Raw genomic sequence first — 25,448 nt, 5'->3', positions numbered from 1 at the left:
CGTCGATCTCTGCCAACTGTCAACCCATTGTCCGCCACCTGCAACATCAAATTGGTAAGTTTTTTTTTCCTACTCTTGTTGCCGAGAAGGAAATCCAATTAGTTTATGAGTTGAACGTTGCCAAGGACACAAAGGAAAAAGAGAAATTGTCGGAGCTCTCTCCACCTCTGGAGAAACCTTTGTCGACCTCCACACTACCTTCCTCCGCCATCTGTCAGTCTGTCGTCCGCCACCTACAACTTCGAATTGGTAAGATTTTTCTGTTTTTTTTTTGTTGTTAATTCGATACATCTTATTCTTATGTTTTCTTATGTTTTTTTTTTTTTTTTTTTCTAATAAGAGGTATCATATGAAGTTACATGTTGTGTTTTGTAAATTATAAAATTAGATGTTCTTTGTTTGGTTAAACATGAAATTAGATGCAAAAATTAGTTTTTTATGCTATTACAATATTACATTACTGAAATCTGATATTAGATGAAAAAAAATCTGAAATTAGATGTTATTATTATTTTTTTTTGTTGAAATATAAAGTTAGATGTATAAATCAGATTTTTGATTGTATTAGTTTGCTTAAATATGAAATTAGATGTGGAAATCTAAAGTTAGATGCATAAGTCAGAAATTAAATGTTATTTGTTTGTTGAAATATGATGTTAGATGCAGAAATTAGATATTTGATTATATTACTTTGCTGAAATATGAAATTAGATGCATAAATATGAAATTTTGAACTTTCATTGCTGAATTTTTGAAGTGAATATGTTTAAATAAGAAGTTTTTGAAGTACATATATCCGGAATGATACAATTATTTTATTTTAGACAAAACTTCAAAAATGGTCCCTGTGGTTTCCGAAAACATCAAGTTTAGTCCCTAAGTTCAAAAAACCTTACAGATGGTCCCTGTGGTTTCAAAACTTTTAACAAATGGTCCTTCCGCCTAACTCCGTTAGCTTTCTACCGTTAACTAAGGGGCATTTTCGTCATTTCAATACACAGGGACCATTTATGAGGTTTTCTCTATTTAAAAAAAAAGAAAAAAAATATAATTATTTAATTAAAGGGCCCACCCTCTCTCTCTCTCTCTCTCTCTCTCTCTCTCTCTCTCTCTCTCTCTCTCTCTCTCTCTCTCTCTCTCTCTCTCTCTCTCTCTCTCTCTCTCTCTCTCTCTCTCTCTCTCTCTCTCTCTCTCTCTCTCTCTCTCTCTCTCTCTCTCTCTCTCTCTCTCTCCGTACACACACTTGTCTTTCTCCCTCACCTCAAAAAACATTGAAACTCCACCTACAAATACATTTTCTCTACTTATTCTTAGAAAATTGAAGTTTATGGTTTGTGAAATCGACGAAGAAATCAAAACTTCAAGAAATATCTATCAGAACTGTAAGAAATCGACAAATGTGGATGTCTTTCCCTCTCCCGATCTCGATCTTGATTTTTCACTTTATCTTTCTAATTACTGATCACCACCCACCTTCTTGTTGTCTTTACCGGTGAAACAAATAGACGAAGAGGTAGGGTCGTAGGGATGGTCTGGATCTACCTTCATAAACTCGGACTTTGAGTCTATTTCTACCTCTTGTTGTCCTTATGGTTTTGATTTCAGGTTCTAATTTATGGTTTCGAGTTCACGTGGAGGATGACAACGATGATTTAGCTTGAGTTTAGTTTTCCTGGGTTTTTCATTTCAAGTTACGTTGATGTTTCGTTTATGGCTTATAAAGGAAGAATACATATGTGAAGAGAAAGAGAAATGAAAAAGAAGAAATAGAAAATGAAAGAAAGGAGAAAGAAGAAAAGGATCAATTCAGTGTTTTGTTTATGGGTTACAGGGGAATACATAGGGGCAGGGAAAGAGAAACCAACGAAAGGAGATATAGGCGATCCGCATGTAGATGGAGCAAGTGATAAAGGGCATGAGGTAAACGACGATAGCGGTGATGAGGTTAAAGAACTAGTGGCTATGGAAAGCTCGCAATTGTTGATCCTTTTTCTTTGTAAAAGAAATTTTAATTTTGATAAGAGAAATTAAGAAAAGCAAAAGAAGAAACAGAAATGAAAGAAAGGAGAAAGAAAAAATGGATCGATTTCAATGGCAAGTACAAGCTTCAATTTCAGCTTGACTTGAGAGAGAGAGAGAGAGAGAGAGAGAGAGAGAGAGAGAGAGAGAGAGAGAGAGAGAGAGAGAGAGAGAGAGAGAGAGAGAGAGAGAGAGACCCTTTAATTACATAATTATATTTTTTTTCTTTTTCTTTTTTAAATAGAGAAAACCTCATAAATGGTCCTTGTGTATTGAAATGACGAAAATGCCCCTCACTTAACGGTAGAAAGCTAACGGAGTTAGGCGGAAGGACCATTTGTTAAAAATTTTGAAACCACAGGGACCATTTGTGAGGTTTTTTGAACTTAAAGACTAAACTTGATATTTTCAGAAACCACAAGGACTATTTTTGAAGTTTTGTCAATATTTTATTCGATAGAATAATCATTTTCAGCGGTTGGGTCAGAATCAAAGAATATGGTTTAGTCAGAGGCATGCAGTAGGCCCATTTAGCAGCCATAAAATCCCTTGTATTTCAGCAAATAACATCCCTTTTAAATCGGTTTCTAATGAAACAGGTAACAACCAATGTTGTTTCAAGCCCACTAAGCAATTTGTAGAAAGCCCATGTTTTCTGAAGCTCAATATTCTCGTTTTTCTGCCCAAAAGTTTTTCGCAACGAGCGCCGACATTTTGCTTTGGCGCCGGCGACGCCAACTACATCCCTGTTAATTCAACGGTAGATTTCGGGCCTTCTGTAACTTCGAATCTTTCATATCGAGGTCGCAACTATGGCTCCCTTGTAGTTACAATTCCGAATTCTTTCATATAATCATATATCATCACGCCTACAATCTGTTCGATGAAATGTCCAAGCGAAACTAAATAAACTTCTGATTTCCTCCTCTCTTCTGCTTATTAAACGACTGTATTCCAGCTTTCAACATCTGATTTATTCTCGTATGAATTAGGTCAATGGACGTGGGACACTGCTACTTAGATGGAAACGCCGACGTCGTTGAGTTTTGCCCCCACGATTCGTTCCACCATGTCCTAGCTGCTTCAACATACACATTACAAGAAGGTGATCATCCAACTAGATCAGGAAGCATTTCCCTTTTCAATGTCGATTTGGGAAAAGTCGATTTGCTTTACAGATTGAAGACAGCTGGTATCTTTGATATGAAATGGAACCCAGTGAACACAACAACAACAACAGCAACACGTCCATTGCTTGCTCAAGCCGATGCTGATGGTTTCCTGAAGATTCATCACTTACAAAGCTCCATTAATGGTACGTTAAATTGATATAATCAAATGCTAAATGCTATATGTAATTGATGAATAATTGATATGTAGGGAATGATTTGAAAGAGGTAAGTAGCGAAAAACTTAGCTCCTGTATGTGTCTATGCTTGGATTGGAACCCTTCAGCCACATCGATCTCAGTAGGCCATTCAGATGGATCGATCTCACTAACTGCATTTCAAGAAACCAAAACAATCACATTACAACAATGGAAAGCACATGATTATGAAGTCTGGGCTACAACTTTCGATCCAGACCAACCAAATTTGGTCTATACCGGTTCAGACGATTGCAAATTCAAGGGCTGGGATTTACGAAACAGTCCTTCCTCCACAACATTTCAAAATTCAAAATCCCATCAAATGGGTGTTTGTTGTATTTCAAAATCCCCCCATAACCCCTACACTCTATTCACTGGAAGCTATGATGAACAATTAAGAATATGGGATGTGAGGTCACTTACAAGGCCTGTGATTGAGGCATCGATTGGTTTAGGAGGTGGAGTTTGGAGAATTAAGAATCATTCTGTTGTTCCTGGATTAATCCTTGCAGCTTGTATGCACAATGGGTTTGCTATTGTTAAAGTCAACGGGAGTCAAGAAGTCAAAGTAGTTGAAACGTATAATAAGCATGAATCACTTGCTTATGGAGCAGATTGGTATAGAGGGAGTATAGACAAAAAGGGTAAAACCGTCATTGCCACCTGTTCCTTTTATGACAAGCTCCTTCGCGTTTGGGTGCCAGAAACTGATATATAATTTAATACGTTTACGTAATGTGTTGTTTGTATTTTATTTTTGAATGATTTAAGCATACATTTGTTTAATAGTTATGCAAGATTTTTGTATTCCTGTTGAAATGATTAAATTGAAAAGGAGAGATAGGGTGGAGAAATTTTGGTGTATCGTATTTGGATTTAGAAGAGGGTAAAGTGGTTTTGATTTTTTGTGGTTATAAGTTAATGTTTTGGGATATTATTATATATAATAAGAGAAGAGACTACACTAAAGACACTAATGGGCCCTACATATTTGGAAATACATAGAAATTCATTCAAAAATCACTATCTTCTCTCACTAGGAATGGTCATTTTTTTGGAAGCATTCAGAAATTCCATTCAGTTGTCTCTTTACAGTATAAAGTTTATACCCTTTTGAGAAGTCTACATTAGGCTTGAAACAAATGATACGGTGTTTCTTGTATAATTATACATGACTACAATTTCTGCAATATTTTTTACTTATTCATTAATAATTATACTGACCCACATCGTGAAAAATTGTAAATCGATTCACACTAGGGGCAAATAAGGTAATATCTTAAGGAAAGAGAAGTAAGTACTCTTGAGTAAATGATGTAGGGGCCATCATATTATCTTTTGAATAGTGGTTGTTTGTTTGCTATGGTTTTGAGTAGGATGGATTGATCTTTGTGTTTTAGCCTCATAAACATTATCACTACTCTTGCTGTTATGCACGAGACTACCCCACCAATCAAAGGCAGATTCCATCGGGATGGCTGCCAAACACATATAGATAATAGTCCAATGTTTTTTCTGAAATCGATTTTTGAGGTTGTAGACGTTTTGAATATACTCTAATTCATTTTATGTGTTGTTAATGTAACTAAATTTCTTAATGTTTACTGATCTAAGTCTATAACCAATTATAAACATAATATGACTAAAATTTTGTTCGTTTTACTTATAAATGAAGTGAAAGTTCTGCAACAAAACAGTTACAACAAATAGGGTTTTCGGAAAAAACATTGATTCACCATTTTATCTGAAATATCAATGTTTTTTTTTCTAGAAAAATAATTCATGTTTCTAAAATGTTTTCAAAAAACATTTTTTTTTTAAAATAAAACGTTTTCTAATAATTATATAGTTTGTTAACCATTAAGGTGAAAATGGTCACCGAACCGAAAACTTTATGAATACAAAACTATAGGTTTTTTCCACGTTTATTTTTATTTTATTTTATTTTCATAGGGTTTCTACATAAAGAACTGCATCCTGAATGTATTTTTCTCGTAATAAAAAACTCACCATTTGAAAGTTGATGTTATGACGTTTGTTAGTGAGTTTTTTATTACGGGAAAAATACATTCAGGATGCAATTCATTCAGAATGAATGCATGATAACATCAACTTTCAAATAATTATCTGAGCCACAAGCCCATATAAAATCACGAACCTCTTGTTCGGTAACATTGTTCTTAAATAATTATGAACTTTAAAAAGGTTTCATGAAGATGAATGATCTTTTTAGAAAACTTTTAGAAATATGATTCTTCTGAAAAAAAAAAAAAAAAAAAAACTTATTTCAAATAAAATGGTGAAATATAATAGCACCAGTTGTGATACCCGTATATTATTAGGGTTGGATAAAACAAAAAATTAAATATGAAGGTTTAAACAAAAGTTTATTTAAATTTGAAATTTTAGATTAAAATTTAAAATTTAAAATTGGAATTTAAAAAAGAAACATATTAAATATTATATGAGTAGTAATATTTTGATTTATTGGTTATTTTCAGTTAAGGTAATTATTAATTGAGATGTAAATATGATGTGTTAATAAAGAAAAGATAAAAAAAAATGAGAAAATGATAAATAGAAAAAACATTTATTCAAAAATACTAAAAAATAACATGTGTCTAAGTTAATGAGAATGTGACAGTAGTAAATTTGTTTTCATTGATTAAGAAAGATTTTCTAAAATTCCCCTAAAGTGCAAAATATTTTTATCATTTTATCCGTTCATACAAAATATTTTCGACTAATCATTAATGTAACAAACCATGATGCTTAACATTTTTTTTTTGTAAAATTTAACCATTTAATGTAACAAATATACCACTATTTCTACCATTTTATGTAAAACCTATTTAGAATGAAACAATGTTAAATGGTTTAAAAGATATTTCGTATGAATTGATTAAATGATAAACGGATCTCGTATTTTGTAACAATTGAAAAAATAAGTTTTGTAAAATAAATGTATGTCTTGTCCTTGCTACATTTTGCTGTCTCATCATGTTATATGTTAAGATTTGGTCTCCTCAACCAACATGTGTGGCGATTTTATTAATATTATTAAATTGTGCTTAATTAAGTAATATTTTATATAATTTATTTGTTTTATATAAGCTGAAATGACAATTAAATCTACTATAAGAAATGATTTTTTTTGTCATTTGTCACAGTTTCATTTATTTTGCTAAATATCATTTTATGGTTATTTTGAATTAATTTTTATTCTACATATTATTTTATAGTTTTTTTTATTTTATTAATTTCACATAGTATTTCAATACAATAATAAATGCATATTAATTTCCTTAATGAACTTTTATTTTGATTTCAAAATTACTAAATTAAAGCTTCATTAATTTTTTTTATTTATTTATCTAAATTATTTGTTTAAATTTAAAGAAAAAAACACTTTAATTTTTATAATTTAATATTTTTCATGTTTTTCTTATAAATTCAAACTTCTCCAAATGTTTAAAATTTTATATTTAATTTTTTCTTTTAAATAAACCTATGTAATACATTAGTCTCATACCTAATATTTTCATAAGAGTACGTCATGCTGTAGTTCTTTATGTGAAATGCATAAGATAATATATTTTGAGCCTGTAACGATTGTATTAAATTAGAAGAAAAAAACTTGTAATTTTGTTATTTTATAACAACCAAGATCGCTATAAATTAGATTTAGGTTTAATGGCATTTTTGAAAAAAATAATAATTTAGGTTTAAGGGTGTTTTTGAAAAAAAATTAATAATTGGTAACGATGATATATATATATATATATATATATATATATATATATATATATATATATATATATATATATATATATATATATATATATATATATCGGGGACCCAACTTTCTTCTCTTCTTAAAGCGTATAACACTATTTCAAGGTGATACCTTCAGTAAAACTATATTCCCGACCTGGACCTCTAACTCAGATCGTTGTTTGTTGGCATAACTTTTCTGTCGGCTCTGGACCGTCTGCAATCTCTGTTTGATGTGCTGGATGAGCTCTGTCTTTGATGATTTAGTTCAACCCGAAATCAACACATTACTAAGTTTTTTCTTCTTTTTTATATGGATCAAACTCTCTCTAATAGATCCAAACAAACTTGCAACCCATTGACTAAGATTTTGCTTTCTTCTTTGTAATCTGTTACCACCCAACCTATAAGTTCCATGAGAAACAGAGGAAATAATGGTGATGATTTCACTGGTGAAGTGAATAAGTTTGGGGTAGGGAGTGTTTCAACTATCACCGGTTTTACACCAATTTCTGAACCGGATTGAACTGGCCAGTTTTTAGAAAAAACGATTGAACCGGTCAAAATAAACAGGTTGAACTGGTTAAATGAAATAAAAATAAATGGAAAAAAATTGTCTCCCTTCTCTAATAAACAAAAACCATTTTGGCCACATGTCTCTATTCTAAATTGCCACTTTGCCACGTGTCATGTTATACAACATCCCTATATTTTAGAAAAATAAAATAAAATTAAAATTATAATCGTAGAGACCCGTATGACACTTTCCTATCCTATTATACTTAGCTACTTATTTTGCTGCTTCAATCTTAATCTCCTCTAAAATTATAGTTGCAGTGGTACTTAGTTCCCATTGACACTTATCTATTTCCTTTTGCACAACACATATTCTCTTCATGAGATACTCTCTAATATACTCTAAGCAGGTGATGATTGGTTTATCCTTACCTTCATCTATCTTAGCCTTGAATACCTCACAAAGATTATTCAACAAATAATCAGTGTGTGCCCTACCTGTGTAAAACATATTCAAAAAGAAAATCACACATTTCATATTAAAAAAAATTAAAACTCAACAACTTGTTAGTGACATACCATTGAGGTGAGATTTAGACCATGTTTTTGCAGGAATCTTACACAACCAAGAATGAGCTTCATCATTAATTTTCTTCAAATCATCCATTGCATATTTAAAATGATTTAATGTTGTTGCTTTACCATATTCCCAAACCTTGACAATCAACTCTTTTCCTTTCCACTGTTTCTTCATATTCTCCTGAATATGCCTCAAACAAAACCTATGTTTTGCATTGGGGAGTACATTTGCAATTGCTGGTATTATCCCCTTAATAAATACAAATATACTCAGTTTCAATTATAAAAATAGAAAGTGCTACACTAACATGAGAAATAATGAAGTGAAACATACCCTTTGTCTATCAGAAATGAAGGTAAAATTTGAATTTGCTCCGAATTCCAAGTCTTCTCCTAACAGTTCCATGAACAAGGTCTAAGAACTAGTTTTTTCTGCCTCTACCACTACATATGCTACAGGGTATATTCCATTATTTGAGTCTAGACCCACAATAGTTAGTACCTACCCAGGATATGGGCCTTTCAAGAATGTACCATCCACTCCCAGGAAATCCCTTAACCCAAATTTGAATCCCAACTTCAATGCACATAGACATACATATATCCTTCTAAAAGTTCTTGTAGTAGTCGACAAGCATGCTTCAGGATACACATCTATCCTAACAGTTGTACCAGGATTAGTGTTTTGCAGTTCCGAAGCATAATTCCTCAGATACCCATATTGTAGTTGGTAGTCACCACTGATGACACATTCAACCATTTGCTTTGCCCTAGCAACCTTTTGAGTTGACATACCAAGCTCCAGCTTATTACACAACTCCTCGTGTAAAGCTTTGATTGGAATTCTAGGGTTACTATGAATTTGTGGAACAATTAAGTTTGCTAAATATTTGGAAGTACAAGCTTTAACTGATCCCGTTTGCAAACATTTATGGGCATCTTGTACTGTTTTCACCAACCAATCCTGATTTTCATTTGGCCTCTAGATTTGGACTGCCCATGGACATTTTCCTTTTTTACTAATCACATTTTTCCCCTTGCATTTTACTTTACTTCTAGTTGATGGGCACCACCCACAACACCTCCATATTTCACCCTTATCCTGATATTATCATTTTTTTCCTAAGTATAAGGACCTCCTTGCTTTATAGCATGTGAATACATGTAATCCATAACTTCCTTCTTTGTTTTGAAACTTTGACCCACCCTACACGGTTTTAAATAGATCTCCCCATGTGAGCATGTAGTTGACTTACTCATCTCCTTAAGCATTCTTTTCCTTTCATCTTCATGAAATCCTACAAAACGACAATCATCACTTTGAATAACTTCTAACTCTTCATGAACTATGTCATTCCCTATAGTTTTGGTTTGCTTGTTTAAAATTCCATGTTCATCTACACCCTTGGAATGACCATGACTTTTATCCACATCTATTACATGTGACTGGTCAACAACATAGTTGACAGGGTGATTTAAATCAAGCTTTCTACTACATGATCCTACTTCTCTTTTACAATGTTTTTTTCTATTAAGTTCTCGTGACACACTCTGTAACGACCGAAAAGTACAACAAATTTTAACTTTTTCAAAAACATCTCGATTCCATTAAATCTTTACAAAAAGGTTTTCAATACAAAACATTTAACGTGTTCCCAGAATCGCAATACTACGAAATCATGAGGAGCGGTACGATCACGCCTTCGCCTTGCCACAGTCTCCTGAAGAACCTGAAAAACATGAAACCACAACTGTAAGCCCGAAAGCTTAGTGAGATATCCCCAAAATACCAACCACAAATACCATACACACATAACATGCCATAACATATCCGATCACAGAACAGCCATGCACTTCGGGTCTACTGTGTGACTGGTCCGCCGCACCGGCCTACAGTCCACCTGGTCCACCCTCTGAGTCTATCCACATACATCGAGTCTATAGTGTGATTGGTCCGCCCGGTCCCGGGCCTTCAATCCACCTGGTCCACTCTCTGAGTCTACAGTATGACTGGTCGGCCTGCACCGGGCCTTCAGTCTATCTGGTCCACTCTCCGAGCCTTCGGCACGTCTGGTCCGCCCTTTCGGGGCGTACAGCCTATCCGGACCGCTCGCTGGGCCTTCGGGACAACCGGTCCGCCCAGGGTATCTTGGCCTACAGCACGCAGCAGGACCCGCCTCAACCTAACTCCAGTCCAAACAACCATGTGCACATATACATACAATCATATAGCACTTCACAGTCAACAAGCAGATCAAACAGATCACATAGCATATCATCATCCTAACCAGGATACCAACCTAACAGGTCACTAGCATAACATCTCCTTATCTCTCAGGATACCGATCTCAATCAGGTCTCTAACATATACCATCCTAACTCACAGGATGTAAACATATCAAAGCAGCAACATAATAACAACTACCCGGATCTCAATCCGATAAGGGCCGGCCTTGGTGCCTTAGACCCTGTTGATATAGTGAGGATAACTCACCTCGAAACTGCCGACTGAACAGATAACTCGAACTACTCCGATCACTGATACGATCTCCACCACTGGACAACCGCCAATGCACTGAACTCAAAACAACAATCAACAATTACCAAAATGCCCCTGGAAACCACTGGTCAACCCTTGGTCAAAGACAAGGTCAAAGTCAACCCCTGACTGACTCTACTCGCCGAGTCAACCCGATGACTCGCCGAGTCCCCATACTCAGAGCTTCCCTCAATCCGCGACCTAACTCGCCGAGTCACCCCGAGACTCGTCGAGTTCAACAACTCTGAGTCCACTCGCACACAACTCACCGAGTCATCCCTTGACTCACCGATTCTCGACTCGACCAGAAAATATTGGGACTCTTCGACAAGACTCGCCGAGCCCAAGAACAGACTCGCCGAGTCTAAGGCTATCTTCAACCTACTCGCCGAGTTGTTCATACAACTCGCCGAGTTCCAGGCAATCTTCATCCTACTCGTCGAGTTGTTCATACAACTTGCCGAGTTCCAGTCCATCTTCAAGCAACTCGTCGAGTCCACCCATGTGACTCACCGAGTACCATCGGTCTGAATCCATACAGAAGCACTCCAGGCCATGCAATTGCTCCAAAACATAGATCTAGCCTCCTACAACTCATCCATCACGTAAAGTGGCAAACTTTACGTGAATCCAAAGAGATCTATGCATTTTGCACATTAGGGCTAAGGTTTGGGACAAGATAGTTTCATCCAACACTCAACACAGGGACTTTCATGCATTCTAACTCTTCTCCATCCCAGATCTGAGGTAGCAACCTCATATCTAGCCTCTAAACTCCAATACATCCAAAGGATATGATCTCAACACCCCCAAAATGAAGAATCTAGACAATAGCAGCTCAAACAATGGAAAGATACCTCAAAAGGAAGCTTCAGGAGAAGATTATCCTGAATCCTTGCAAAGCCCTTTGATCCAAGCCTCTTCTTCTTTGGAATCTCTTCAACAACCACCTCTTCAAGCTCCCAATTGCTCAACAATGGTGCTTCTCCACGATTCTAGGGTTTCTGGGACTCAAGGGGGAATGAAGAGGCTGGGAGGAAAACATAATGTTCTTTATATAGGGCTCAACCCCGAGAATTAGGGTTTTCTCCACTCAGCGCCTACTCGCCGAGTCCATCTTACTGACTCGCCGAGTCGGCTACTTAACACACGACCCAATCGCGACTCTACTCGCCGAGTCCGCCCATGGACTCGCCGAGTCACTCTTTCCCAATTTACTCTTTTAGCCCTTCTACTCTACTCTTGATATTTCGGGATGTTACACACTCTCAGGTTCCAATTCCTCAATAACAACTTTGGAAGGAGACTTAAAATAAGTAGGTACCCTAGTCTGACCATTTTCAATATACATGTTAGGCATGTCAAACCCAACAAATAATAGGGGTACAACACCATATCTAGTACCCAAATCAAGAATTTCAAAAGCTCAAATGAAGAAATCTCAAGAAATTCCAAAAATGAAGATTGAAGAATCCAAGTTCAAAACGAAGTACAAATCAAAGTTCAATCAAATTAGAAGCCACTTCAAAGTTATATCTGGCGAAAAAGAACTGTGTGATATGATACTTGTGGCTCTCGAAAAAGTGAAAGCATAGAGCTTGGGCTCCTACGGGGGTTGGCCCTTGCTGCTTCGGCGAAAGCTGATTTGATCGTGTGGGTTCTTAAGGATGCGTCGATCTTGATTCTTACTTATCTAGTCTTTAGACATAAGATCCAGACTATGTTATTTTCATTCATAAGGCTAATTAAGGTATGAAGTTTCAATAAAACTAGGGTTGGATTATTGGGTTACACCGTTTCAGGTCTTCCTCACTTTGGAAGTCTATGATATGTGAAAGGTAGCAGGATGGTCGCCTAGGTATTAGTGATTGGAGCCCCATTGATGTAAAGTCTGATCGTATAAAAAAAATTATTTGTGTTTTTGGATTTTTCTTTGGTTCACTTTTCTTAAACATCTTTTTGTATATATATCATTTTCATTAGTTTTTCTTTTATTGCATGCATCCACTCTTAATTCCCTTTAAGTCCTTTTCGTTCCTTCCGTTCTTTTCATCTAGTTTCTTTTTAGTTGCCTATCGTCTTCTCTAGGGTGATTCTTAATTTAGTTCTTTCTTGAGGACAAGAAAGGTCTAAGCTTGGGGATGTTTGATAGGTGCATTTTATGCACCTATTTTGCATGTTTATTTCCGTCCTTTTATAGCATTCTACTTCACAATTCTTGCATTCAGTTGATTATTGATGGGATGTCAAGCCCACCAAGCAAATTACACCCTTTGATTGCTAAATAAACGTAATATAATGGTAAAAAGGGGTATCGATCCTCGGGGAAATGGTTGTATTCAATCACCAATGCAATTCAATAGAACTAGTGAAATTAAACTAATTAACTATAATTAAACTAAAAGGGGGGTTTTTTGATTACTTGAAAACTAAAATATTTGAATAACTAAAAACCTTGCAATTAAGCAAGTTGATGAGATGCTCAAAGGTTGGAAATAATTGGTTAACTAAGGCAATTCAACACAATGAACATTTGTGTGTTTATCATTAGGATCTAATACAAAGCTTATCCTTCATCCTAAATTGGTTATAGCAATCATGAAACATGATATGCCAAGATTCCTCATAGGTAGTATGGAGGTTGGGGAAGCCCACAACACACCTTCTTAATTAAGATCAAGGGTCAATTGAAGCAATTAATCCCAAGAAATCAATTAGCCTTAAGAATGAAGGAATCCCCAATTCCTAGAGGATGTCAAATGCTTACACATCCATAAAGGAGATATGATTCATAAGCTAGAGATGATTTCTACCATCATAAAGCCTTTGTTCTAGATAAATTCAATGATCCAATGCAAAATCAATGAAATAAATCAACCATTGCTCAATCAAATACTAAGCTCATGATCAAAGCATCAAATAAGCATAAGAATTGCAAACTAGAATCATAAACATGGAATAAATTGATAATCAACATAAATCCTTCAAAACCCACAAACATTCATTGGTTTTCAGCCAATGTCAACCAAATAAGAGTATTAGCCACTCATGGCAACAAAGTAACAAGAACAATAATCTAATTGCATAAAGAAACTACCTAAGATTTGGAAAGATAAAAGGAAATGATTTCTAGCTCCCAAAATCGCCTCTTGCAGGTCTCCAATGGTGGAAAAACATGAATGAGCTTCTAGATCTGATTCCCAAGAGTTATGGTGAGCCAAATGACCAAAATGCCCAAACTGGGCAATTGCGTGGGTACCCGCGCGACAAAAATTCCACCCGCGCAAATGTTGCAGTAATGTTATTGGTCCACCAAGCCACTCCACCCTTCCACTACCAAAGATTCCTTTGGTCTCCCCTCCCTTGTCCATGTAATTTGAAATGCACCAATCATCATTTAGCCATCAAATGGATACTCCAAGCCCAAAATTAGAATTTTATGATCCATCTTCACAAGCCCAAATAATCCAAGCCAATAACTTTCAAAGCCCAATTCTTCCTCTTTGATTCCGCCAAGCCCAATAATGCCTTGGGAGCCCACTAAGCCCGTCTCCAATCAACCCGCAACCGCAACAAGCACCGAAAAACCTACAAAATATCTCATGCAACATAACAAGCACCCGGTACGATCCATACTAAAGAAAAATAAATAAAATACAATGCATTAATGATAAAAAGATCTAAAAATCTAAAATAACCTAATAAAAATAAGGAAATAAAATAAGCTATCAATTATTAGGGCAATTGCATATTTCATCAAGAATGTATGGTACTTCACCATTTTTGATTTATTTTGCAGGCATTATGGAGCGTGGAGCTTGGAGCATGGAGGATGGAACTTGGATACATCGAGCTTTGGAGCATGAAGAGAAGATGAACATCTCATTCCATGGCAGAAAACATGAAGACATAACCCGAGTCATTGTTGCATTGTCATCATAGTAAAGGACTTCATTGGAAACGCGGTTCTTGTCGCACCGACACGGGTCGTGTTTGTCCTTTGTCATCTTATATTTGAACAACATGACTCGTGGTGAGGCTAGATTAAAGATGGAGCCAAAAGTGAAGACTTATTTGTGTTTTAGCAAAAAGCATGGGCCATGCCAAAAACACATGGTCAAGACAAATGGCCATGCCAAAAACACATGGGCGAAAGGCATGGCCATGCCAAAAATGCATGGCCTCATGGCATGCACGTGAACATTAATAAAACAAGTGAAGCGCCATTTCAAGAAGAACGGTTTTTGGAGGAGTTTTGGGCGATCTTGGGTGACTTTGGGAGATTTCTTGGAGTTTTTTAGAAGACCTAATAATTGCAAACACCTTTGATTTCATTTTTGTAAGCATTAAACATTTCAATTCCATCTTTATTCTTGTTTGATTTGTTCTTAGCCATGTGTGGCTAAGAAACCCTAGTTTCTAGTTCTTGTTCAAAACATGTTGATTGTTTGACTTGAAGCATATGATTTGATGTTTGATTTGTGATTCTATTCTAGTGATTATGTTTTTGTTTAAACTAGAACCCTTAAATTTGATTTGTGTTTGATTGGCCACTTTCATGAATTGAATTTTTGTGCAGTTAATTAACTTTTAGGGCACCTAATCGTTCTGTAAAGTTAATGATTGGTAACAAACAATAAGTTTTCTTATTGTAAAACATATATCACATACGCTCGGAAGTGTGAAAACATATGATATTGTAAAACATATATCATATATCACTAAAGAGTAGTACAATGTTCATTTCTTCTCATACGCTCGGAAGTGTGAAAACATATATGATATATGTTTTACAATATCATATGTTTTCACACTTCCGAGCGTATGTGATATATGTTTTACAATAAGAAAACTTATTGTTTGTTACCAATCATTAACTTTACAGAACGATTAGGTGCCCTAAAAGTTAATTAACTGCACAAAAATTCAATTCATGTAAGTGGCCAATCAAACACAAATCAAATTTAAGGGTTCTAGTTTAAACAAAAACATAATCACTAGAATAGAATCACAAATCAAACACCAAATCATATGCTTTAAGTCAAGCAATCAACATGTTTTGAACAAGAACTATAAACTAGGGTTTCTTAGCCACACATGGCTAAGAACAAATCAAACAAGAATAAAGATGGAATTTAAATGTTTAATGCTTACAAAAATGAAATCAAAGGTGTTTGCAATGATTAAGTCTTCTCAAAAACTCCAAGAAATCTCCCAAAGTCACCCAAGATCGCCCAAAACTCCTCCAAAAACCGTTCTTCTTGAAATGGTGACATCTTCACTTGTTTTATTAATGTTCACGTGCATGCCATGAGGCCATGCGTTTTTGGCATGGCCATGCCTTTTGCCCATGTGTTTTTGGCATGACCATTTGTCTTGACCATGTGTTTTTGGCATGGCCCATGCTTTTTGCTAAAACACAAATAAGTCTTCACTTTTGGCTCCATCTTTAATCTAGCCTCACCACGAGTCATGTTACTCAAATATAAGATGAAAAAGGACAAACACGACCCGTGCCGGTGCGACAAGAACTGCATTTCCAATGTAGTCCTTTACTATGATGACAATGCAACAATGAATCGGGTTATGTCTTCATGTTTTCTGCCATGGAAAGAGAGGTTCATCTTCTCTTCATGCTCCAAAGCTCAATGTCTCCAAGTTCCATCCTCCATGCTCCAAGCTCCACGCTGCATAATGCCTGCAAAATAAATCAAAAATGGTGAAGTACCAGACATTCTTGATGAAATATGCAATTGCCCTAATAATCAACTAAATGCAAGAATTGTGAAGTAGGATGCTATAAAAGGACGGAAATAAACATGCAAAATAGGTGCACAAAATGCACCTATCAATACACCTTTACAAGCCTGTGTTTAGGGACATACAATACCAATTTAAGTACGTCTTGGTCATTACCTAAAGGAAATAACCCGTAGTCTAAGGGAAATTCAGGGGTACATAAATTGTAGTAAAGGGTCTGTTCACCTTTGTACCTTTATTCTCGAACCATGTCATCTAGTTCATGGACTAAAAATAAATTAGTGTTAACGTCATCTACATATGATACAATACCGTCGATGTATTTCCTTCCAGGTGACTTGGTGAAGATACCACTATAGTGTATCTTCAACATGAAATAGTTGTCATATCCCTCTACAAACACAAAAATAGACAGGGTAAAGAAGATGATTTATCTTCATGAACACATTCAAGGAAAACAAAAACTGATTTTTTTTTTGAAAAATCATATCGTATCTCGATTGCAAGTCCTTCAAGCATGCATTTTTTTCACTACCATATTGAGAGAACCATTGTCCTTTACTGTTGTGTAAACCCTAAACCCCAATTTCGTGTCTTGGATGAGAGTGGTTTAATAAAGATGAAGTCACTGTATCTTGGAATATGAAGGGTGTTTGGGAGTTGGTGTGAAGAAGACAATAACATAATGATTTTCCTCATTAAAGAAGAGGGTACATGTGAAAAGACCAATTTGTCCTTATATTATTTTAATAAAATAAGAGTTAACGGTTGGTTTCTAATGGTGTGAGGGATAGAGACCAACTGTCAAAAGTTTTGAAAGTACAAGGATCATCTATGATTTTTTTAAACCATGGAGACTAAACTTCAGTTTTGGGGAAATCACAGGGACCATTTATGATGTTTTTTCAAAACAAAATATAAAATTTCTAGAAAAATATATAAAAAAATGTAAAAGAAGCTATCAGTTTTTCATAGAAAAACTAAATTTAAAAAAAATTAAAAAAATTAAAAAATATATTAAACAATGTCTAGAAAATTCGTAAAAAAATAACACATGTTAAAAAAGATGCAACAAAAAACTAAAAATATTACTAAAAGAAACGGTAATCAAGTTGTAAAAAATTATGGAAACTATAAAAAAATGTTGTGTCCAATCCGTAAATCAAAGTTTTTTTTTAATTCAAAATTTAAAAAAAAATCAAGTTATACCAAATTCTAAAAAAAATCACTTGCAAAAAAGGAAAGATGAAAAGGTTTGAAGAGACAAGTTAAGTGTTGCATTGTGCAGAACACGTGCATATGTTTTGTGATCCGAAGTCTTTCAAAAAAACAAATCGCTGTGAGATAACAAATGTTGCGCATGTGTTGTGTTGCGTAGTAAAAAATGGTTTGAAGAGGTTTTAAAAAAACGAAGAGCCTCTTAATGTACAAAAAAAAAAAATAGGTTGGTGACATTTTAAAACAAATATGATAAGTACAATCTCATAATATGATATTTTCTCAAAAATAAAATTATGGACCAAAACATGCACAATGCCCAAACTACAAGGACTTCCAATGTAACAAACTAAAAAAATTGTATGTTTTATAAAAAATTAAAATATGATTATATATATATATATATATATATATATATATATATATATATATATATATATATATATATATATATATATATATATATATATATATATATATATATATATATATATATATTATATTTATTTTGTTGATGAAAACTGTAATTGGTTGCTGAAGACAAGGGTCCTCCTTCCAGGAGGTGTCGTTAATGGCCGAATCATAAGTCCTGTATCCCTGTTTAAACATTTACTACTCTTTGGAATCTTTCTCTTTCTCTTTCTTATCTTCACAAAGTCACACTTGGCCATGGGTATGGAGTGTCAGTTTCCTTTCACGTGCTCTCTCCTCCACGAAACCTTCGATTTCCCCTCTTCTCTCCATTATTATTTCTTCTCTAATCACTCCCACCCACACTCCACATAGACAGCCATGCATCTCCTTCTTTCCAACCACTCATGACCTCAAACCACTCTCCAATGGCTGCTCTACTCAAATCCACCAGATATTCATGCGCTATTTGCATAATCATTCTCGGATTGCTGTGTATGAAAGGTGATTGCGATGGTTCACATCTTTTTATCAAGTTACTGAACACGCCTGAACCAATCTCCAATCTTAACTCGCCTACATTTGCTTTCCAAGTTGGTAATGCCGACTCTTCTTCTTGCTCCAATTGTACCTCCAGCTGCAAGGTTTGTACATTATATCCTCTCTGTTCGACTTCTATTTTCTATTTCTGTTATTGAAGACGACTGAACCATTTTTTTACTGTTGCAATTTGCATGCAGCTCGATGATCTTCCGTCATCGAATTGTTCATCGGGAGAAGTTTCTTACACTAAATTACAAGACGGAAACCATACATTCGAGGTGTGCAGCAACAACGGATCTAATCAGCTTCGTTGTGCTTCCTATAACTGGACAATCGGTTAGTTAACTTAACTCTCCTTTATCCTTTTAATCCTCAGTCAAAATTAGGTTAATTTAGTAGCTATAATCTTATCGTCTTTCGGTTTTCCCTGTAGATACTGTTCCCCCAACGGCATCTGTTGCAGCAGCATCATCATTCACAAACGCTTGGAACGCTACCGTGTATATATCCTTCTCTGAACCCTGCGGCGGCGTTGGTGGTGGTTTTAGATGTTTGTCCGCCAATGAGTGCAGCGTAAGTAGGTGCTTAATTGCTTCATTATTAATCGTTAGATATACAACTCTGTATCTACAGGTTTACAAATTCAAATCTAACCAATGGAATTGTCTTCGATTTCAGCTTATTGTTTATGGTGCTGGGCAAGTCATTCCAAAGACGCTAAAAACCATCAAGCCGAATCTCAAATATTCCATTTTAGTAAATTTGTCTCCAATCGTTGAATATGGAAGAGTCGTGTTAGTAACTGATAAAGGTTTCTGTACAGATGCAGCCGGAAACCAGTTTACACGAACAGCTAATTCCAGTTTCTTTCTTCATTTTGGTGAGTCTTTTACCTTTTTACCCTTGAGGTCATAAAGTCAAAGGCTAATCACTATACTCTATACTTACAATTAATCTGTTTATATTTACAGATAGAAGAAGTGTATATGTTGACATGAGGACTCATATACCCGAGCAACTACTTCAACTCGATAACAGTGTTAGATCTGTTCAAGCAACTAACAAACAAAAAAACTTGAAGTTATTTCTATATTTCACTGAGCCTATAGTCAACACATCAACACAAGTATTGAAATCTCTTCAAATTAGTGAAGGATCTCTTGTTTCAGCCACTGGGAATAATGACAGCCTTGGAAACAGAAGATTTGGGTTTCAACTTGTAAATATTTCCGATATTGCCATTGTCACTGCAAGACTGGATTCGAGATTAGTTTTCAGCAGACAAGGCACCCCGGTTTCTCCCATTGCACCGGTTACTTTTCTTTTTGGTAAGTTGAGAGTTTGAATTCAAAAGTCAAAGGGTAGATTTGAGATTTCAATTTTGTTTTACTAACTAACTAATGTCTTACAGATTCTCAAAGGCCTCATGTGAGGTTAAGCACCACGAGTCATATGAGGACACGACAAGAGCATATTCCGGTGACCATAAAGTTTATGAAACCGGTTTTCAGTTTTAATTCGTCTCACTTGTCTATTTCTGGAGGAGTGATGCAAGGGTCAGTTTATGTTTCGTTTTTTTTTTTCTTTAATAAATCATGTTTGAGAAAACGATTTAACTTTCAGTGGAAATGGTAGGAAAACATAAATGAAGGTAAATTTGTAAAAAAAAGAAAAGTAAGACTGAACGGGATTTTTTTTTCTACACCATGATTAGCAACTGTCTTGAAATGTATTAATTCTAATCATTCCACATGATTTTGTGTAGATTTCGAGAAATAAGTAAGAGTGTTTACTCACTCGAGATTCAACCAGTTGAAGACATGGTGTTGGTGCAAGTTCCTGAAAATGTTACTACAGATGTAGCCGGAAACAAAAATCTAGCATCAAATACGTTACAATTATTACACTGTATGAATTCTTTTCTTCATGTTTTTCTAAATCTCGAATATGTACAACTTGTCTTAGCATTTGCAGTGTCGCAGTTTAATTCCAATGTGAATTGGGCCCTTGTGGACACTAACTGATTTATATCTCACAATATCCATGACATCTAAGGCTCTCTCTGTCAGCTCAGGGTTGTTGGAAGAATAACTGTAAACTTTTTTACAGATTCTATACCTTGTGCATCCTTGGCGCTTTCTTGCACGGCAACGGCTGTTTTTGTGTTGACTGCCGTGGTTGCAACCGTTCTCACCATTTGCACCGCTTCCCTCCAAAATTACGGAGCATTTGCAACTCCGTCTCCTTTATTAACTTCAAGTCCAGCGAGAATTCTTTTTGTAAGATAATTTCTTATTGTGTACCTAAATTATATTTGGACCACTTGAGAGGTTGCTAGAAGAATAATTCTTTTTATAGAAAATAAAAAGCTCTAATTGTTTTTTTTTTTATGGAAACAGCGAATTGTGTGCCACATTCAAGTGTTTGCGTTATCTGGATGGCTAGCTGTTCCTTTGCCAATTGAGTATAGTGAATTTGTGAAGGGTCTAAGATGGAGTATACCCTACTTCAGGCTCCCATGGGAAACTGAATACGTTCAGCCAGTTTGGCCTACAAATCCACATTCATATAATCCTACAACCTACAATTCGGCATCTCAAAGTATGCAACTTAAAGCCATGACTGGAGAAAAACCCGACTCAGTATACGGATTGCCACTCACCGCAATGGAGTATAAGTCATTTTTTGAGGTCAGTAGACTGCAATTTTTATAAAATAACTACTGCCACTGTTCTTTTTTTTTTACTAGTTTTCTGACAATTGTTTCTTTAATTAGAGCCAAAATGAGATACCTGAGGCTGATTACATTATGGATCCCAATGATTCCAATGGGTAAGTTGTTCCATTCTATATCTTTTCTCCAAAAAAAATTATATTTTTTTGCAAGTATACAATTTTTAGAATTATTTTAATAAAACTAAGTTCTTTCATGCAGGTGGAGGGATTTCAATCGGAGCATGTTTTGGCTAGCGATCATCAGTGGAGGCTTGATTATTCTGCATATACTGATCCTTCTTTTACTAAAACTTAGAAAGAAGAAAGAAAAAGAAAACAATTACATCTCAATCGTTTTCCCAAGATTTGAAATCTTTCTAGTCATTCTTGCAGTCCCTTGTGTTTCTGCAGCTTCAGCAGCTCTACTCAAAGGTATATTATATTATATAATATAAAGCTTTGACTTTTAAGGTCAAACCTATTATTTTTCAAAATTTAAATTCCTTGTTTTTTTTTTTTTTTTCAGGTGGATCAGCTTCAGGGATTTCAGTGGGCGTTCTTCTATTAGGATCCGTGTTTTTCCTAATACTGGCATTGTTTCTGTTCCTTTCTGCGGGAATATCATTCGGGAAGCTACTTCAATACAAAGAAGTTCATCAAGAAGATCAAGATATCCATTGGTATCAATCACTAGTGAAGGTAACTTTGGGTCCTGGAAAAAGAGGCCAATGGACATGGATCAACACATCAAATTCCAAATGGCTATCAATTTTAGGCCCTCTTTTCGAAGATCTAAGAGGTCCACCCAAATACATGCTCTCTCAAATCACCGGAGGAGTGGATTATCGCACAACCGGAGGCAGTATCATCGCATCAGACGATGAAAACGAAGACGCAGAAGCACCGTTTGTCCAAAAGGTATTTGGAATACTAAGAATCTATTACATTTTCCTCGAATCGATTAAACGAGTTACTTTAGGAATCCTTGTGGGTACCTTTTCGAGAGGAGGATACTCTGAAACACCGACGAAAACGTTGATATGTGTCACTTCGTTTCAATTGTTCTTCATGGTCCTCAAGAAGCCGTTCATTAAGAAGAAGGTTCAATTGGTGGAGATAATTTCCGTTTCGAGTCAACTTGCGATTTTTGCGATCTGTTTGGTTCTTTTGAGGAATGATTTTTCTACACACGAACAGATGAAGATCGGGATCGCCATGCTTTGCTTGTTCTTGTTCGCTTTCGTGGCGCAGATTCTGAACGAATGGAACGCTTTGATCTGTCAGTTAAAACAGCTTGATCCCGATAACAAATCTCTCTATCTAGGTTTGAAAATAGCATCGTGGGGGATTCTTCTGCTTTTTGTACCGATTAAGTTTATGAAAAACATCGAGAGCCGATTCCCGTTGAAATCGCAGGCGGCGGTGGCAGGGGTGTCGGTTGCGAGGTTTAGAAGCTCCTCCGGTACACCGGATCGGCCATGGATGAAGCAACTGAGAGATTTGGCGAAGTCTAGTTTTAGTAGAGAAGGGAGCAGTGGAACACCGCAGACGGATCCTTCGTGTAGTCGACCAAAATGGAGTGGATTTTGGAGTGGGAAGAGAAGTGGGAGTTCTTCACAGGCTACATCCATGGATTCGAAATCGAAACCAAAAGGGATGTATAAAGATTTTGAAGCCATTTTTGGTTCCAAGTGAGTGATTTTATGCATCATTCATAAGCTTAATTAGTCTGTAAATACGATTTAATGATGGAAAGAGAATTTGATGAGCATGTTGAAAATATATGAATTTCTTACCAGCATCGATTCTAAACTTTATACATAGAGAAATAAAAATTAAATATCTATTTATTTTTTCCATTTAAAATTATAACAAATATCTTAAAAATTATTAAGAAAAATAAAATCATAATTTTTCATAATTTTAATGGAAAAAAAAAACAAATATTTTTTCTTATATATATTAGAGATAACCGAAAAAATAGTTCTTATAGTTTTCAAAAATTTCTTTTAAGTTTTAAAAAGTTTCAATTTGTAAAAATATTCTTATTCATAGGTTTTATCGCGGATTTTATTCATATTTTTAACTATGTTAGGGGCTGTTTCGCAGGATTTGAATTTTTAAGATCTGAATTTTTAAGAGATCTGAATTTCTAAGAGGGTCTGAAATTTTAAGAGCTAAATGTTTAACATATTGTTTGGTTGGCACCTCTGAATTGCTGTGCTGAATTATTAAAATGACCATTGTACCATTTTGTTTTATTTTTTATTGAATTCAATTGTTTATTTAGAAAATAACCTAATAAATTTCTTAAATATGTATTTAAAAAATATAAACACCATATAAAATCCAAATTTATCATAAATCAAAACTAAACACAAATCCAAATCAAACATAAATATTTTTAAATCCACAAAATCATAATAAAATCCCAATAAAATCTTACAAATTTAATTTTATCCCAATTGATTCGCAATCTGGTCACGCAAATTATCCATGTATTCATTTCCTTGTGAACCTCATTCCATAACGTGTACGTTTTGTCCATCATTCTCTCCCCCTTGTGCTTGAGCATTGTTCTCCTCGAACGCCATAAATAACTCATCATGAATATCGCATTTCCTTATGAAATTGTGGACTGCAAAACAAGCAACAACTATACCTCTTTGCACTGAAAAAGGAAAAGGATTCATTCGTTTTAGGATTGGGAATCTCGCCTTCAAAACACCGTAAGCACGTTCAATAACATTTTTGAGTTGCGCATGTGCATAATTGAATTTTTCTTCCTTAGTTAACGGACGTCGTCGTCGATAATCGGCTAACCAATACCTCGTGTTGCGGTAAGGAGTCATAAATCCACGATTGTTGGTGTATGCAGCATCGCAAAGGTAATATTTATCTATACACATGAGTGAAGGAAATATTATATATAGAAATTTAAAATCGTATTTTAGAATAAATTTAAAAAGAATTACAAACCTGGAGGAGGGAACGAAAAGCCTGAAGTCGGGTTACATGCAACTTCTTTCAAAACTCGTGAATCATGTGTTATACCCTCCCAACCAGCCCATACGAATGTGAATATCATATCAAAATCACAAATCCCTAAAACATTTTGAAAGCATTCACCTTTTCCTCTTCCCATGTAGCGAGTTTGTTGATCAGCAGGCACGACTGCATGTACAAGAGTTCCATCTAACGCACCTATTGCTCCAGGAAAGATTTCTTTTAGTCTACGATGTCTCTCTGAGGAATTCACGGTTGCATTAGAATACATTGGCACTATAACTTCTTTTGCAAAAATCATCATTGCATTTAGCACCTCATGAAAGCATCTATGAACTGTTTCTGTGGAGTGTTGAAACCTTCGTTTAATAATCCTGAACCGTTTATTATGTGCTATAGTTTCCAAGAACATAGCCATCTTTTCTTCAACGCTTATATGCCTACTACTTTGCAACCAATTGTTTCGTCTAAAATGATTGCATAAAAGTACATACGCTTCACGTGAAAGACGCATCAGCTCATGACATTGTGTAGAAGTTCTATGTAGCAATTCTTGTGTATGTTGATGACCGCTCATTTCCGAATCATTATCAATATCCCTTCCAATTCTATTGGATGCTAGATTCAACCAATAGCAACATAGTAAAAGGAAAAATGCAATTTCTTCATCCGAATCCATAAGCAATCTGTTATTTTGAAAATACATAACAATTATAATAACAACATATAACATAAAAATTCATCCAAGTAATCCAAAACATCAACTCATTCATGTCATATAGTTCAAACCAAAGATCAAGTAATCCAAAAAAAAACCATCTAGTTCAAACCACACATCAAGTAATCCAAAAAAACCATCTATTTCAAACCAAACATCTAGTTATCCAAAAAAAAAAAAAAACATTCGAAACATCTACTTAGCGAAACATTCCATAATGTGCTCCAACAGTCTTGACCCAATTCTCACAAATAGCTGGATCAATGGTTAACCACACTTGC

The 25,448-nt window shown here is 35.2% G+C and overlaps 2 protein-coding genes and 1 long non-coding RNA gene across 4 annotated transcripts; 2 read left to right on the top strand and 1 right to left on the bottom strand.

Moving 5' to 3' along the window:
* Window positions 1-2,535: 2,535 nt before the first annotated feature.
* On the bottom strand, window positions 2,536-3,951 carry LOC122197351 (uncharacterized). The gene is made up of 2 exons (XR_006190683.2): window positions 3,812-3,951; window positions 2,536-3,519 (listed from the first exon to the last, which is right to left on the bottom strand). It is a non-coding gene; the product is annotated as an uncharacterized LOC122197351 (long non-coding RNA).
* Window positions 2,641-4,242, top strand: LOC111911806 (uncharacterized). 2 transcript variants are annotated; one of them, XM_052770436.1, is made up of 3 exons: window positions 2,641-2,779; window positions 3,012-3,334; window positions 3,400-4,242. In XM_052770436.1, the coding sequence occupies exons 2-3, from the start codon at window positions 3,016-3,018 to the stop codon at window positions 4,104-4,106; spliced, it is 1,026 nt and encodes a 341-aa protein (XP_052626396.1). In that variant the 5' UTR covers window positions 2,641-2,779; window positions 3,012-3,015; the 3' UTR covers window positions 4,107-4,242. The 2 variants fall into 2 exon arrangements, with proteins under 2 accessions (XP_052626396.1, XP_023763320.1); XM_023907552.3 differs by having other exon boundaries at window positions 2,685-2,822.
* Window positions 4,243-18,303: 14,061 nt separating this feature from the next.
* Window positions 18,304-23,225, top strand: LOC111911807 (uncharacterized). Its single transcript, XM_023907554.3, has 12 exons — window positions 18,304-18,829; window positions 18,926-19,064; window positions 19,162-19,301; window positions 19,407-19,608; window positions 19,700-20,056; window positions 20,140-20,284; window positions 20,494-20,636; window positions 20,838-21,007; window positions 21,128-21,418; window positions 21,505-21,560; window positions 21,664-21,875; window positions 21,970-23,225. The coding sequence occupies exons 1-12, from the start codon at window positions 18,593-18,595 to the stop codon at window positions 23,136-23,138; spliced, it is 3,261 nt and encodes a 1,086-aa protein (XP_023763322.1). The 5' UTR covers window positions 18,304-18,592; the 3' UTR covers window positions 23,139-23,225.
* Window positions 23,226-25,448: the final 2,223 nt, after the last annotated feature.

Source organism: Lactuca sativa, chromosome 4, assembly GCF_002870075.4.
Source record: "Lactuca sativa cultivar Salinas chromosome 4, Lsat_Salinas_v11, whole genome shotgun sequence".
Lineage (NCBI taxonomy): Eukaryota > Viridiplantae > Streptophyta > Magnoliopsida > Asterales > Asteraceae > Lactuca > Lactuca sativa.
The sequence above is the reverse complement of the archived record's forward strand: the minus strand, read 5'-3'. Positions and strand labels throughout refer to the sequence as shown.

Excerpts from the sequence above, each read along its gene's own strand:
- LOC111911807 (XM_023907554.3), top strand. The coding sequence starts at position 18,593 with ATGACCTCAAACCACTCTCCAATGGCTGCTCTACTCAAATCCACCAGA. Across the intron at positions 19,065-19,161 it reads TTCCTATAACTGGACAATCG|ATACTGTTCCCCCAACGGCA; the intron begins GTTAGTTAACTT and ends TTTTCCCTGTAG. Across the intron at positions 21,419-21,504 it reads AGTATAAGTCATTTTTTGAG|AGCCAAAATGAGATACCTGA; the intron begins GTCAGTAGACTG and ends TTCTTTAATTAG.
- LOC111911806 (XM_052770436.1), top strand. The coding sequence starts at position 3,016 with ATGGACGTGGGACACTGCTACTTAGATGGAAACGCCGACGTCGTTGAG. Across the intron at positions 3,335-3,399 it reads CTTACAAAGCTCCATTAATG|GGAATGATTTGAAAGAGGTA; the intron begins GTACGTTAAATT and ends ATTGATATGTAG.